Below are 17,127 nucleotides of genomic sequence, written 5' to 3' on the forward strand. Positions count from 1 at the left end.
CTCGGGAGGGTAGATATCTGACCCCTGCACCCTCACCCTTACTCTCTCCCGCTGCTGTCAACGCCAGCGCAGAGACACCAGCAAGTGTGTGCCATGTTTCACCCGTGCACAAACCTGGCCCCTCACACTCACGTCCCTCGCTCGGCTTGTCAAGTCCAAACTTGGAGCCGGATTCGAGACACTATGAACTGACCCCATGTATGGGGCAAACATTATCAACCACTACAATTCTGCACTGCACTACTCTATAACTTCTCTCTCCACTCCTGTGTTTGGAAACTTAATTCACTATTTATCAGTCACCCCCCTGTTCCCCCTGACCCAGCTCACCGCTGAACGCCCATGGTGTTCAGTGCCCAGGGTGCTCAGAGTGCTCCAAGCACTTTAATTAAACTGGAGCCGTGCATCAACAGACACGTTCAGACACGACAGTCAGGACCATGTTGAGGAAAGTGTTCAGGACAGAGTTCAGTACAGTGTTGAAGACAGTGCTGAGGACAGAGTTGAGGACAGTGTTGAGGACAGAGTTCAGGACAGTGTTGAGGACATTGTTAAGGACAGACTTCAGGACAGTGCTGAGGACATTGTTGAGGACAGAGTTCAGGACAGTGCTGAGGACATTGTTGAGGACAATGTTCAGGACAGTGTTGAGGACATTGTTGAGGACAATGATCAGGACAGTGTTGAGGACATTGTTGAGGACAATGATCAGGACAGTGTTGAGGACATTGTTGAGGACATTGTTGAGGACATTGTTGAGGACAGAGTTCAGGACAGTGTTGAGGACATTGTTGAGGACAGTGTTGAGGACATTGTTGAGGACAGAGTTCAGGACAGTGTTGAGGACATTGTTGAGGACAGTGTTGAGGACATTGTTGAGGACAGTGTTGAGGACAGTGTTGAGGACAGTGTTACAACTGTGCTGCCTCGATTGCTGGCTGTGCCTGATCCCTCTAATGCAAACCCTGATGGTGAATCAAGACTGGTAGTCGTGGTCTGCAGTGGACAACGGTCATGAAGCAGCTTTCGGTAGTGTAATCCTGCCACGGGACTGACCACAGTGTGTAGAAAGCTTCAGAAAATCTCTGATCCATAAATGAAAAGATAACAACCATTTCTACATTGTCACATACGCAAGATAATGTGGCGTAGGGTGGAACAACAGCTTTCATTATAAGTGATTTAGCGCTAGGCATCAGTTTGGTTGATAAATACAAATGTGGGATAATGTTATCAGTTATTGGCTCAGGTGCAGTGGACCCTGCTGCCCTCTACTGGTCCAAATTACTTATTGCCAGGAATGTGTTAATGTTCTTTGCACAATAAAACGTCTTACTAATGTTTTTTATCTTTAATACTTGGAATTGATATGTCTATAACAATTAGCCTAGGTATTGATTAACACATTGTTTATAGTCTGAATGTAACAAGTTTGCTAGGTGTCCCCACATAAGCGGTTGCAGCGTTATAAATGGCCTCTAGATGTCAGTATTAACCGTAGCATACATTTATTTTGACTGGAAAGTAAAAACGCCAAATAAGTTATGTCTTCAATGCCACACTGCGGTCGGATAAGAGAGTATACCCATAAGTATTTCTAAACTGAGGGCTTTGCAAAGTAAACCAACGTTATCTATGCTGATGAAATATTACACAAACGGAGGTAAATAATTCTGACAGCATACGGTCTCTTTACGCAATCAAGGACATTTAATTTTAACCAGTATTCTAATAATAGGCTACCAGTGATTTTCCATTCACAGCATTGCGTCTTAGAATAGGAGCTGTGTTAAAAGAAAACAAATTCTTTGGATTTTATTATACTGAATAGCGGTTAGTTTTTGTATTTGTATAAAATTTGTATTGTGCTATTTTTCATTGTCTAAGTAACAGTACAATATAAATTCCGAAATTTCATACATTTGATGTTTGTTTGCGGATCGTCGCCTTTATAATTGTTCGGTTGTCGGTTGTGGATCGTGCATGGTCCTTGTACTTTTTTGATACAAAATGTGAACATATTTTTTATATTCCTTCAAATAGGCCTAAATAAATACAAATGAAAACTACAATAAAACATTTTGGTTTATTGTAGGGTTGTCTGATAACGTAGCTGAGGGTCTCCACTACTCAACAGTCTGTGCTCGCAATAAGCGTTGGACAGACGCTCGAAGGCACCAGTGTCCAAAAGAAGATCTCCATGCATCTTCTCCGTGAAGGACCGAGTGATGATGGCCACGTCGCCGGACACACATGTGTGTAGCTGTAAAACTAACTGTAGAATTGCTTCCCAACTGACTGCATTACCTCGGGGACCGATAGGGCTTCGTGTTTGGAGAGAGACGCACGCGCCTCAACAAGGACGGTTACTTTGCGAAACCACGTGTGAAAAACGTGTCCGCCTCTTATCTCGTGTAAATGGCCTGAACTGTGGTGTGACATCCAGATTGTTAGTGATGCAATCTGCTGTCGCCCAGTGATGAACGTGCATAAGATATAGAGTCCAAAATCGTCCACTGGTTCTGTTCTCTGTAAAAGTGAACGCGGTGTTAAAGATTTTAGCATGTAAGGGAGAGCGATGTGGACACAGATTCAGACCCAGCCTGTTTTTTTCATTTTGTAATTCTGTTTTCAAAGGTCAGGGCGCCCGTTGAGCTGTTAACAAGATAGCTAGCTTGTTATGGCTTTGAGACCATATTCATCAGCAATATCTGGGCCTGTCGTATCAATGTGGTTAAGAAATATATTTTCTTCAAGGAGTGTTAGAAGATTTCCCAGATGCAGTAGAAATTTTGTCTGGACAGCAATAGGTACAATAAGCAGAAAATGCTGGATTTTGGATAATATTACTTCAGATCAGATGTGCTACAGCACAGTATTGAGTAAAGTACACTGAATTAGCAAATCATTTTATTCAGTCTACATTTCCTGACTAAATGAAGCTTTGATGCCATATTCATCATTTCAGAGTACCACAATTTCAAAGATTAAACAAGTTTTAAAACTTATTTTCAATTGGTCCACTGAGAGAAGGCTAATGCTGAGGTGACACGTCACTGAGGTAAGTCTTACTGCTGATACATGGACGTCCACAATGATGGGTGCACATGGCAGTCACTATATTCACTCTATTCACTATATTAGTGATGGATTGAAGCTTGACACTATTCTTTTGGAGCTAGGAAAGTTTCCTCGGACACACACGGCTGCAAGGACCTGCTCATGGCGGAGCGGGGAATCAGGGCTGAGGTGAGGGGTACGGACGGACACGGAGGCCTGTGTGAACCTGTCCCACCTGGGCCATGCGGCCTGTCTCGCTCACCTTGCTCACCTCCAAGCCAAAGAGAAGCTGTGTGATGTCCAGGCACATGGGCTGGACCGTGAGTGAACCTGTTCCAGAGCTGGACACAAGGTGGCATGGCATGTTTGCTGTGATGCACAGGCTGTATAACGGAGAGATCACCTGCTCTCACGGCTCTAGGCACTGACCTGGTGCCTGTCTGTGCTCAGGAACACAAGATCCATTGTCTTGAAATTCCCAGGACATTCTGCCATACCACTGTAGAGATGTTGGAAGAAAAGTGTGTCTCTGTCATACCTCTTGAGTAAAAATTCTTGAGTATTACATTACTGGAAGGTGTGCCCATATTAATGATTGGGTTGATGCTATATTAGCCAGAAATGTACAGACGGATATGGCAGACAGAGTTTCAAAGCTGACACAGACATGTGACCCACTAGAGTTCTGGGTCAACTAGAAGGTCCTTTCTCCACTCTGGTTTAAACTGGTCCCTGAGTATCTCTGCACACCAGACTCAGTGCCATGTGAGCAGGTGAAATTGTTAGTCAAGTTGTTAGTCAAACAGTTGAACTAATGTTGATATTGGATAAAAATTAATAAAATAACATTAGAAAGAAGCAGCAGATGAGAAAAGAGACACACACATACACACATATACATAAACACATACACATAAGTGAACCTACATATTTAAGAAGGCAATACTAAAAAGGTAAGTTTTTAAAAGCTTCTTAAAAGTAGATGACCTCCTTATGGGTCTTTTTCACTTTGCCCTATCTCAGATACTGACATCTTGCCCCTTGCCAACTGTAATTACATGTTCCCCAATTATTCACAAAATGTTATATTTCATCCACCTGACACCTGAAATGTATGTTTATAGTAGCTTTCTATGGTTTTACACAAATGGTAGATATCAAAACGAAAACATTCTGCCTTCTTTTATATTTATTATACATATGCAGCACTTCCAGAAAGAACTCGGCAACTCGGTTACGTAAAATTATTCTTCATTTTTTCCCACCACTAGATGTCACTGTGATCTTATCAGCGCGTCAAAGTCTTTTCCGGTACAATCATGAAGAAGCCGCAAAAGCTTCAGCAGCTTCATTCACGCGCACTGAGCCCTATGACGACCAAACTGTGGAGGCAGAAGACCCGAGATGCAGATAGTGCGCAGGAGCCTGTGAGACACAGTCCACCAGATAGTAGCAGGACATGAAATTCCAGCAGGAAAAACATACAATGAGTGACATGAGCAAGTGGCAGGGATCGTATACAGGAACATATGCGGGGCATACGAGACAGACACACCCATGTCGTGCAGACAGGGGTGGAATCAATTTCCAAGGCACTCCGGATAAGAGTGTTTGCTAAATCTAATCTGCCCTAAATCTAAATGTGAATAAGACAGCAAGGCTAAGATCCTGTGGCATGTTAACACCAAGGTTGTCCTGTTGCTTTGTCCAAAACTTATTCCAACTGAGGCTAAGACCACCAAGCGATTTTCTCCACCAAGAGTTTCTCCTGAAAATCCAAGGAATTAGAACGCCAGTCTCAGTCCAGGAGAACAAAACAATTTCACTACACCCTCAAACATCTCCCGTCTGCCCACCAAATCATGGTACGTAGTTGGAGATGTTGTGGTGGCAAATTCTTCTCACCGTGTCTAAAGAGAGTTCAGAGTACGGTTCCACAGCCACACTGCTAGCTAGCTAACTGCTCTGTCTAACCCCATCATTTGTCTACACAACGTCTTACGAATGAAAACCTCTGGTTTCATAAACACGAAGGCATGGACCCATTGTCTGGTTTCTGCATGGACCCTTCACCCACATTCCTGGTCTGGGTGTATGTTACAGTGCCGGGGGATAGGAACAGCTAACGCTGCGTTGGGTACCAAGATAAGTGTGGTTATCTGTGAACTGCACATCAGTGTTCCAGCGTCATCACCTTGGTATTTGCCTAGAGTGCTTCCTCCCTTCACCTCCAGCTGTAGCACCGTGGCACGTGTGAGTTATATAGTGTGCAGGAATGCAATGACAAATGACAATCCAATGACATATTTGCTCTCATTGCCCAGACTCCACCAGCTTTCAAAAGCAAACACCCCCTTCCTAAAGAATACACACACACACACACTGATACATTTTCTGTCTGACCTATGGGAAAGAACAATAGTATGTTTATCTGATACCTTTTTTATCTGTGACACAGGTGTTGTCTGCTCAACCCCTGCACTTTGAACTGGACAGAGCTCGAACTTGAAGTTGCACAAAAGCAGACTGACATTTCACTGTCCTTACTAAATCAAGTTTGCTCAATAGTTGGATCTGACCGGACTGTCTGCATGGTAGGGTTGAGCAGACTCCGGTCAAGGTTTCCTGAAGCTTTGGTAGACTAATCCAGCGATGTCCTTATAGTTGCAGACTGGTGGTCGCATTGCATGAAGGCTTTTGACAGCTTTGACAGCAAAAGATTATAAAAAGTGTTTCAGAATTTGCATCTTCGTGCTCCCAGTGCTCCCAGTGCTCCCAGAATGCCATTTCCTGTGTGCATTCTGTGTTGCAGTGTGTGCCAAGATGCCCTTCACTACTAAAAACCCATCAAGCTTCATACATTTAACATGCAATAGGCTAAATATCACACTTTGGAAATGTATGTATACAATATATATTATTAGTATGACTACAGGCTGGACTTTCAAAGCATGTGTCTGGAACAGGTAGCCTACTCTTGTGTTAACAGCCATCAACACAGTTATCACCTTTTGTGAAAGTGTTTGGCTATAAAGATACTTATTAGGAACAAAATGAAAATCAGAACATTAGAGATTTGATTTGATAAGTTATTATATGGTATTATAATTATACATCATAATTTTAAAATGATATATTTAATATATATTATAAGCGCTTACAAATTTTAATCATGTAAAAACTCAAACGGGATATTTTATTAAAGACAATAGAAATAAGAATAACTGGCGTTGTCAAGATAGTTTTGTTTAAAATGTAATGCAAATGCTTTTAGGGACAGCTCTTTCTACATAAAACACATGTGCACAGCTCAAATGAACAGCGTTACCTTTAACATAAAGCATTTTCTCTCGGATCAGGCCACACTGTGAAAGATCACGTGACCTCTTCGCTCATCCATTCATTGGGCACACCTTCCCCCCCATGAACCCGCCCCCCAGCCCTCAGCGCAGAATCTCATTGGCTCCCTCGTACGGCGTGAGTGGCCGAATGCGGAAGTTCAGAGGTCGACGGACTGAAGTAACCCTCCTGCGTCACACCACCGAGATGTCGCTGTCAAAGCGGCCGGTGCGGAGCGATCTCAGTCCGGTAACACACTAACCGGCACCGGAGCACGAAGATATGGTTCTAATCGGACCGAATTAACGATATAAGGCGTAATCCGTCGGGATTAACTGATCAGAATTGCTTGCCGACTCCTTTTGCACGGTGAGTGGACACGTTTAACACCGATGTTTGATATCTCACCACCTCCACCGTCCCACCGGCCCGGCCGTCCGAGCACACGCCGATCAACGTGCATGTTTCTCCGGTAACGTACACGGATAATGCACCGCTGGGCCAGCTGCCTACCGTAGACACGCGTGTGATACTCCTGCCGAGGACTTGTTTGTCAGGTGGAGCAGGCCAGGTGTATATGTGGGGCAGATGGGCTGGTTAAGGTGTGTCTGCCCAGGGTGAGGTGGATTATTTCCTGTTCCGTGTGTGTGTGTGTCTGTCCTAGAAAGTCAGTTAGCTCAGCCTGAAACGTGGTAGACGGTAAAGAAGTGGAGACAGCAACGAGGATCCGCTGGGAAGTTGTATTACTGTCACGGTAATATTCAGGATGTGATTGTGAGAATGAGGTGGTGCACATTCTGTGGGTCTCTTCGCTTCTTTGACGAATGTTCAAGCGAATTTTAGACCTTTTTTTAAATAAAAGGAGTATGAAAGTGTCATTAAGTGTCATTAAGTGTCATAAGTTGTTCTTTCTACAGTGTTTGGAGCCTGCAAGTGTCGTCCCCCCATGGCTGAGCAGGTGCCTGCTGTGGACAAGCCTCCGGCCAGCATGGCCTCGCACTTTATCATTGGCTCTGTGTCCGAGGACAACTCTGAGGACGAGACTCTGGGCAAGATTGAACTGCCGACGGAGGAGAAGGACCGCTCCCTGTCCCCGTCCTCCTTAAGCTCGGACAGCACCTACGAGATGGGCTTCGAAAGCATCGACGGGCCCCTGCACATGAGGTCAGCGGCGTGGCGAAACCCACTCTCTCTCTCTCTCTCTCTCTCTCTCTCTCTCTCTCTCTCTCTCTGTGTGTTGTCACTTTTTAATATCTTCATTTCAAAATGAAATTTTGAACAATTTTGAAATTCCGAACAACAGAATCCCTGATCACTGAAACATGAGCTAGCTTGCGTTCGTGGAGACCAGACCTACTTCACAACCGCCTGTCTGCTCTCCGGCTTGTGTGAAAAGACGTTGCCTTGGCGTCTACCCGCTGCCACACAGGGCTCTTCTGTACCAGTAGGGCTGGAGCGTCCCCCCACCCCCCCCCACCCCCCCACCCCCCCCACCCCCCCCCCCCTGCACCGCCTGCTGTCTCCACCTCGACTCTCTTTGGCCATCTTTCACAGGTCTTCTGTATGCAGTGCAAACACTGACAACCAGTGTGTGATTTTGGGAATCTGTAGCTGTTGTAACTGCTGATGGCCCTGAGCTCTTTATTTTTTTGGGAACTGAGCGTCCAGTATAATAGATATATTAGATATTCTATCCGTGCTTATGCTTTAGATAGGAGATAGTGGTACCGACCTCTCTCAGTTGGATCTGATGGGGTTGGTGTGGTTCTGCTAGAGCGAGTGAACTCTTCAGGGTCAGAACTGCTTACAGGGAGTAAAATATGTGCTAGGTGGCACTTTTAGATTCCATGTCGGTTAAGATGTAATGGATAATCAAATTAATCTTTGTCCCTGTATTTCCAGGCTACTGCGATATGCTTTTTAGACTGGTGTACAGTGCACTTCCTGTACGTTAGGAGAATTGTTGGGTACACTGGGGCAAGAGCGTAGATGCGTACATTTAGGTTTTTTGTTTTTTCACTATAGCGTCCCTTTAATAGTACTCATGTGGGGTTCGGTTTTTTTACGCCACAAGATTGTTGTCTAAGATTTTAAATGAGAAACCCCCTGATCCTGGGTCAGCCTTCAGAATGTTGGAAGTGGGACGGGCGTCCATCCGTGAGCTTGTGTAGGGTTCGTGCCGCTGTCTTCCGGTTTGCCTCTTGCGTTTATGTTTTAAGCATTTAGCAGACACTCTTGTCCAGAGCAACTTATAAAAAGTATTTTGTTATCTCCATGGAAGAAATCTTTACTCTAGCGCATTATGGAAGCATCTACAATGGTCTTCAGTCAACATTTGAAGGCAGCAACAATCTGAGTGTTGGTGTGGAAAAAGAGCAAAAACCCACTCTGCTGAAAGGAATTTAATTAGCCTGATGGGGCAGTTTGAAGTTCATGCGTCCTGTTGTCTGCTGAGAATGTTTAGGCTTGTTTTCATGGGGTCTGCAAAATCTCCCTCTTAAGATTATGTTTACAAAAACTTGTCTCCATTCATTTAAGGAAAATATGCCTTTCACCTTGGAAACGCAGTAGTACGTGAACTACGTGTACAACTGTGTGCTTTGCAAACTGTGATTTCATATGTATTCAAAAGCTAGTCAATTGTAAATAGATTTTTCTTTTAATTCTGTTTATACTTTTCTTGGTACATTTAAGTAGCAGTGTTGATTGCATTATGCATATGAATGGTAGTTGTGATGTAATATGTTTGGTATTTGTTGATGGAGATATAGTTTGGTTATCACAAGATCAGATTTAGTCTATTTGTGCGGTGTAGTGCACCAGGGGTGCTGATACTGCTCTCGATTGGTCCTCCCCCTCCCGTACCACCTTCCTATTGGCCAGGAGGAGATGCTACATTGAGTAATCAGGAAAAGTACGAGAGTTCCTGCCTGACAGCAAGGTGGTACATTCCGAAAGGGGTGATGTGGACGGGCTCTGTTCACGCCTCTGTTGTACTGGCCCCTAGCATGTGGTAGTAGGCTGGTGGTGATGTAATAGTACAGGGTCTGGTGAAGGAACACACACACACACACACACACACACACACACACACACACACACAGACCACCCCTTCCTGGGAGATGGATATTCCTCTCTTTTGACACCCCTCTTTTTCATTCACATGGTTCAGGCTCTCTAATCACCCTGTAAACCACTTTCCAGGAAACGGTGCGTTAGGAACAGTGGTTCAGTCAGCAGTCAGTGCTACTGCAACAGCAAGCGGCTATAATATGTCCAGCAGCCTGCAATATGTAAGTTTGTTTTAACGCTACCTGATTTGCTCATTAAACAGCTCTTCCCAGCTGTGATGGAGAACTCGGACGTGTCTTCAGCCTTCGTGGCCCTTGAAGAAAAGGCTTTACAGGCCGCCTTGAGTGTGGTTATTCTGAAGGAGATCTGATCCTTTTCTGTCCTCAAGATGGAGGGCCTGGTCACAGTTTTGCAGTACAGCGTAGGATCAGCAGTGAAAATGTGCATTGATTCCTTGAACTCCGACTTGACCCAAGACAACCTAGCATGCCTAGAGTTATCCGTTCCAGAACATTCCCTTAGAATTTCAGCAGTCCAAGGTCAGACAATTCAACGTTGAATGAACCTCCAAGCACATTCAGGTTCCAATAGTGTGGTGTTCCACTCTGTTGGGACTTGAAATGAATGTTTACATGTATGTTGCTATCTTGATCCTGGCTCCCAGCCAGCCCTGGGCAGTGTGTGAGCATGGTGAGTGTAAGGTGTCCCGCAAACCTGCAAGACGGGTCCCCCCCTGTCTCCAGGAAGAGAGACATCTGTCTTAATCACACGAGGGCGATCATATGTATAAAACCCGAATTGTTGCCTACAGTGTAGCATTGTGTAGTTCGATACCTTTATGGTGCCCGAGATGTTGTGAAATATGTACTGGAAATTAAAGGTTTCATCAATGCCTGCTGTAATGATGAGTGTAAAATTCATAAGATACAGGGTGTTCAAACAAGCCAAGCCACATGTATGTTTTAAAAGTCTAGATAAAATAGTTGGATACTATGGATGTCTAGTTGACTCTCAAATATTTGCCCAGGCTGTGGGAGACAAATGAGCAAGTAGACCTGGGGCATTGTGGGTCTTTCCTCAACAAATTTAAACTAGCTACATGTTTCAGTGCTCAGGGATTCTCTTTTTCAAAATGTGAAAACTGTTCAAATTAAGGCTACTATGGAAAATATGTGAGTCTAAATCTAAATGGGGCCATATCTGACCAGCAAAAAAATAACAACCCTGCTCTGGACACAATTTCTGTATGGCAGTATATCATGAATAGAGTCTTGCTGAGATCTGGATTGATCGTTATGTTTATGGACATTCTTTTTTCCAGTGTGAAACGTGTTCAGTTTTAATGTATAAAACATTTAGCAAAAAGGAAAAAATTTGTGGATTTAGAAAAAAATATGCATTCATCTTGGACAAACCATGGAAAGTTGGTAAAGTTATAATCGCAAGTTCTAAAATTCAGAGTTAAACCTTTACCTGTTAGTGAGAGGTCAGAAACTGTTATCTGTATACCAATAAAGATAACAAAAACAAAAACGGATAACAAAAAAGAATAATTCTTGAAAACGGAAAACATGTATAACAACACAGATATGTTTAGTTTAATTGGTCTTTATTTTCAGTGAATTATTATTAATAGCAATAGTATTAATATTGGGCATCATAATGTATCACAGTGACTGTATTGTAATGCATACCTAACCTTAAACCAGAATGACTTACAACAATAATGTTTTAGCTTTCTCAAAGGAAGAAATTATTATTAGGCCTCAGTCTAAGTTTACTTTCAAAGAAAGTACTTTGAAAGTTGCACAAATGCATTATCTTCAGAAGATCCTAATTGCTATTACCTGGTATTTGTTGTCTTTTGTGATGTCACCAAGTGTATTTCCCAAAAGTATAGGGATCTTTATGGATTATTCCTTCACTCTAGAATACGATTATCACAATATTTAAAAATAAATGTCTTGAACAGTGATATAACTGCTTAAATTTATGACCACGTTATATGGCCCAACGCTGCATTAACCATGGCAACCACCTCTTCCTCTAGGCCTAGCATGTCGGGCCTGCACCTGGTGAAGCAAGGCCGGGACCGTCGGCGCATTGATCAGCAGAGGGACTTCACCGTGGCCTCCCCCGCCGAGTTTGTCACGCGCTTTGGAGGAAACAAGGTCATCGAGAAGGTAATCTGGATCATTTTCCACGCAAGAACATTTTGTTCCATAATTGCCTCATATCAGCTTTTATTCACCTCAGTTATTCAACTGAACATGCTGGTGTGGCCGTCAAATGAAGATGGTGGTCTTCAGTTAGCATGAATGCTAACTCACGTCTGTTGTCTTTAATTCATTGTTGATGCCGGTATTTTGGGAGTTTTCTGTCATTCCTGGTCTTAACCTACAGATCTAGTGTCGCCCGTCTCGGGTGACCATGAAACTGGGTAAACCTGACCCCGGATCAGCCATTTGACTTCCTTTAAATGCATCGTGACATTGCAGGTGCTGATTGCCAACAATGGCATTGCTGCCGTCAAGTGCATGCGCTCCATCCGGCGCTGGGCGTACGAGATGTTCCGAAATGAGCGCGCCATCCGCTTCGTCGTCATGGTCACCCCTGAGGACCTCAAGGCCAATGCGGGTAGGTAACGGGAACCATGGGAGGAAGATGTTGGCTGAGTAACCATCAGAGGAAGATGCTGGCTTCCTGTTACGTCGGTTCGAACGCGTCAACTCCGTGCACTGTTGTATGTAGGTGCAAATTTATGCGTTTGAATGTCTTCGATTCTTCTCGTGGTCCCCACAGAGTACATAAAAATGGCGGACCATTATGTTCCTGTTCCTGGGGGGACGAACAACAACAACTACGCCAACGTGGAGCTCATTGTGGACATTGCAAAGCGCATCCCTGTTCAGGTAGTTGTTCTGCCCGTCATTCAGCAGCTTCTGGTGCTAGACGGGGTTTGTCTTGTGCTCTTCAAGGTTTGCGTCTACTCTACAGGCAGTGTGGGCAGGATGGGGCCATGCATCAGAGAACCCGAAACTCCCCGAGCTACTGCACAAGAACAGTATCGCCTTCATGGGTCCGTCCCCTCAAATCGTCCTCAAATCGTCCTTTCTATGCTTTGCCACAACATGACGCCAAGGAGATCCAGCTTGCTAACGTGGTCCTTGCCTCTTCCTGTTTGTTTTCCCCCTCACCAGGGCCCCCCAGTCAAGCGATGTGGGCCTTGGGAGACAAGATCGCCTCGTCCATAGTGGCACAAACCGCTGGAATCCCCACCCTGCCGTGGAGCGGAATGGGTCCGTACAGTCCCTCGAATGTGGAATGCTAATATGACTAACGAAGTAAAAGCAGTTTGGATAGCAATTCCCATGGTTTCGTTGGCGTTGGAAGAAGCTGTCTGGCAGCTAGCGTTCATTATTAGCAAATTAGCTTTTTGGGGGGGCTGGCGGTTATTATAATATTTGAAACTATTTGGACTTGTTCAACAAATTCGTTTGCCCATTCTTGTGTTCTTGAGAAACCGTATTGTGGGACGAGTGATAAGTGTTCGCTCCTGCAGGCCTGACCATTATGTGGTCTGAAAGTGACCAGAAGAAGGGGATCGTCAGCGTTCCCAGCGATCTGTACGAGCAGGGCTGCATCCAGGACGTCGAGGCCGGCCTTAAGGTACCGACGGCGCCGGTGGTAGCACTGACCACCACATGCATGCGCGCCTGCAGTCATCGTGTCGATCTTCCGTTAGCCTTTAGCCGCTAGCATGACTCAGCGTTGTGCTCTGCCGCTTCTCGGAAGGTGGCCGAGAGGGTGGGCTACCCCATAATGATCAAGGCTTCGGAGGGCGGCGGCGGGAAGGGCATCCGCAAGGTCAACAACGCCGACGACTTCCCCAACCTCTTCAGACAGGTCGGTGGGCACACGGTAATGTGTTTGCACGAATGCGAAGCATTGAAGTTGAACACCTTTGGACGCCCCCACCCCCCGTCCCAGGTCCAGACGGAGGTTCCCGGCTCGCCCATATTCGTCATGCTCCTGGCCAAGCATGCGCGACACCTGGAGGTGCAAATCCTGGCTGACCAGTATGGCAACGCCATCTCGCTGTTTGGCAGGGACTGCTCTGTCCAGCGCCGCCACCAGAAGATCATCGAGGAGGCACCTGCCACCATCGCCACCCCCGATGTGTTCGAGAATATGGAGAAGGTACAACTGACGCCTATGGAAATGTTACTTTATTACTTCTTTTACTATTTTTTTTTAGATGCAAGAATGTGTGCATGTTTATCAGGCTAATTGTCCACAAGGGGAAGTTATTTGGGATTGGCCAGATTTAAAAAGCATACATGGTTCTAACAGTAAATGAAATGCTCACAAATTATATAGAAGTGACATAATTTATGATATAACTGAACAGTCATTGAAGTATAACTATTCATTTCTGGAGAATAGTGTCTAGTGCTGCTTGCTGTAACGTGGGTTAACAGGCTAATGGAATACATGATTCTGGCTGGGAAGATTAATTGATCGCCACAATATGCACCCATGTAGTTTTTTTTACAATGCATCTGCACGACCATAACAAATGTCCCTTGGACATGTCTTAATGTCACTGCTAAATAATTATAAATAATGACGAATAAATAAAAAATGATCGTGCGACACCTGGAGGTGCTGGAGGTGCTCTAAATGATTGTGACCATTATTACTGAGTATCTCCTCTCTCTCTCTCTCTGTCTCTGTGTGTGTGTGTGTGTGTGTGTGTGTGTGTGTGTGTGTGTGTGTGTGTGTGTGTGTGTGTGTGTACCTTCAGTGTGCGGTGAAGCTGGCTAAGATGGTGGGCTACGTCAGCGCAGGAACGGTGGAGTATCTATACAGCAAGGACGGCAGCTTCTACTTCCTGGAGCTGAACCCCCGCCTGCAGGTGGAGCACCCCTGCACCGAGATGGTGGCTGACGTCAACCTGCCCGCCGCCCAGCTGCAGGTGTGTGTGTGTGTGTGTGTGTGTGTGTGTGTGTGTGTGTGTGTGTGTGTGTGTGTGTGCATCAAACTCAGTAAAAACAGCTGAAGTTCTGGGATTGGTTGTATTGTAAGTACAGTTCAATTTATTGTATATCCAATGTTTTTTCTTTGTGTGTGTGTGAGGGTTGGTCCTGGTATTTGCAAGCAAAATTTTATTTACTTCATGCCTAAAGGGTGTGTGTGTCTGTGTGTGTTTGTGTGTGTGTGGCTGTCTGCTAGTTAATGACATACCCAGCTGCTCCGACTTTACACCTTACTCCTGTCACTTAATAGTCGGTCACCTTTAAATGTCAGTCTATACTCACACTCACACGCTCACACGCGCGCACACACAAACAAACAGCGCTGCATGTGGATATCTCGGGTTTCAGCTGAGAACAGTGACCTAAAAGTGCGGAGTGTGTGTGACAGAAGGACTAATGTTCTTGGGCAACAGGCTGGGACACCAGCTCAGCTCTGTAGAGACCGTAAAGACAACAGACATTAACAGACTGTGTGTGTGTGTGTGTGTGTGTGTGTGTGTGTGTGTGTGTGTGTGTAACAACAAAATGTTTTGTGTGGCACAGATCGCCATGGGCATTCCCCTGCACCGTATCAAAGACATTCGCATGCTTTATGGCGTTCAGCCCTGGGGAGACTCCCCCATTGACTTTGAGGTGCTCTCCACCGCCCCCTGTCCACGAGGACACGTCATTGCAGCCCGCATTACCAGCGAGAACCCTGATGAGGTACGTGTGTGTGTGTGTGAGACGTGCTGCTATGGCCATAGGTGATTATTGCTGGAGTTCACAAACGGCTCGGCGTAGGGGAACTGGGTTGTGTAAACGTGCTGGCGCTACATGGCCTGACCACCGTGCTCGTGTCCCAGGGGTTCAAGCCCAGTTCGGGGACGGTGCAGGAGCTCAACTTCCGCAGTAACAAGAACGTGTGGGGCTACTTCAGCGTGGCGGCCGCCGGGGGCCTGCACGAGTTCGCCGACTCCCAGTTCGGCCACTGCTTCTCCTGGGGGGAGAACCGCGAGGAGGCCATCTCGTGAGTAGACACCTTCACCATCTCAACCCCCGCTCCGCCTGCACCACCTCCCCCACGCCTACAGCCTCGGTTGACTCGTTTATGTTTAAACCCCGCCCTCACACGCCCTCTGACCCCTGTGCCCGTGTCCTGAAGAAACATGGTGGTGGCTCTGAAGGAGCTCTCCATCCGCGGGGACTTCCGCACCACGGTGGAGTACCTCATCAAGCTCCTGGAGACCGAGAGCTTCCAGCACAACAGCATCGACACGGGCTGGCTGGACCGGCTCATCTCTGAGAAGATGCAGGTGAGCGTGTCCACCTGGACAACAACCTTCCCGTGCGGAGTTTATGGTGTTCGGACAGAACCCGGAGAAGGTCACTGGGTTTCTCTCCTCACCAGGCCGAACGTCCAGACACCATCCTGGGAATAGTGAGCGGGGCGCTGCACGTCGCAGACGTGAACTTCAGGAACAGTGTCTCCAACTTCCTGCACTCTCTGGAGAGGTGATTAGAAATCCTTAAAAAAAAAAACGTTTTTTCAGACCTCCGTTGCCACTTCCTGCCCTGAGCGATCGGGACCGTCCCGCCCTTCCTGTCGGGCCGTTTGATGCGCAGGGGCCAGGTGCTTCCCGCCAGCACCCTGCTGAACACGGTGGACGTGGAGCTGATCTACGAGGGCACCAAGTACGTCCTGAAGGTCACGCGCCAGTCGCCCAACTCCTACGTGGTCATCATGAACGACTCGCTGGCCGAGGTGGACGTGCACCGCCTGAGTGACGGAGGCTTGCTCCTCTCCTACGACGGCAGCAGCTACACCACCTACATGAAGGAGGAGGTGGACAGGTGCGTGCCCCGCCCCTTCCAAAACCTGCGTGCACATTGGTCAGTGTGGTTGTCTATGCAGCTTCTGATTGGCCGAGTGCCCCATGATTGACGTTTTAACAGTGGGCCAGTGCGAGGCAGGTCGTTCTCACAGGAACCTCACTCGCCGTTATCGGACCTTCTTGCACCACAGGTACCGCATCACCATCGGCAACAAGACCTGCGTGTTCGAGAAGGAGAACGACCCCTCGGTGCTGCGCTCGCCGTCGGCCGGCAAACTCATCCAGTACACGGTGGAGGACGGTGGACACGTGTTCGCCGGGCAGTGCTACGCAGAGATCGAGGTGTGTGTTGTGTGTGTGTGTGTGTGTTGTGTGGGTGGGTGTGTGTGTGTGTGTGTGCGCGTGTGTGCGTACGTACATGATTGAAAAAGCATCTCGTTTGTGTTTAAATTGACCGTGTGTGTGTGTGTGTGTGTGTGTGTGTGTGTGTGTGTGTGTGTGTGTGTGCAGGTGATGAAGATGGTGATGACCCTGACTGCGGTGGAGTCGGGCTGTATCCACTATGTGAAGAGGGCAGGTGCGGTTCTGGAGCCTGGCTGCATCATAGCCAAACTGCAGCTGGACGACCCCAGCAGAGTTCAACAGGTGTGTGTGTGTGTGTGTGTGCGCATGTGTGTGTGTGCTCTGAGAGAGAATGGTGGTCTACAGTTGACCGTGTGTGTGTGTGTGTGTGTGTGTGTGTGTGTGCATAGGCGGAGCTACATTTAGGGGCGTTGCCCAGGATTCAGGCCGTGGCTCTTCGT

At 46.5% G+C, this 17,127-nt stretch overlaps 1 protein-coding gene across 1 annotated transcript in view; it reads left to right on the forward strand.

The window, feature by feature from the left end:
* The first annotated feature begins 6,564 nt into the window (after positions 1-6,564).
* acaca (acetyl-CoA carboxylase alpha) overlaps positions 6,565-17,127 on the forward strand; it is a 35,034-nt gene continuing 24,471 nt past the window's right edge. The window contains 19 exon segments of the mRNA XM_077010992.1: positions 6,565-6,768; positions 7,317-7,563; positions 11,522-11,654; positions 11,970-12,108; positions 12,274-12,383; positions 12,469-12,550; positions 12,672-12,770; positions 13,034-13,140; positions 13,267-13,377; positions 13,462-13,671; positions 14,279-14,449; positions 15,054-15,215; positions 15,356-15,519; positions 15,655-15,805; positions 15,901-16,004; positions 16,116-16,343; positions 16,516-16,666; positions 16,835-16,969; positions 17,077-17,127. The exon segment at positions 17,077-17,127 is cut by the window's right edge and continues 96 nt beyond it. Of these exon segments, the coding sequence (XP_076867107.1) occupies positions 7,346-7,563; positions 11,522-11,654; positions 11,970-12,108; positions 12,274-12,383; positions 12,469-12,550; positions 12,672-12,770; positions 13,034-13,140; positions 13,267-13,377; positions 13,462-13,671; positions 14,279-14,449; positions 15,054-15,215; positions 15,356-15,519; positions 15,655-15,805; positions 15,901-16,004; positions 16,116-16,343; positions 16,516-16,666; positions 16,835-16,969; positions 17,077-17,127 (2,526 nt within the window). The 5' untranslated portion in view covers positions 6,565-6,768; positions 7,317-7,345.

The sequence above is a fragment of the Brachyhypopomus gauderio genome, chromosome 7 (assembly GCF_052324685.1).
Source record: "Brachyhypopomus gauderio isolate BG-103 chromosome 7, BGAUD_0.2, whole genome shotgun sequence".
In the NCBI taxonomy this organism is placed as follows: Eukaryota; Metazoa; Chordata; class Actinopteri; order Gymnotiformes; family Hypopomidae; genus Brachyhypopomus; species Brachyhypopomus gauderio.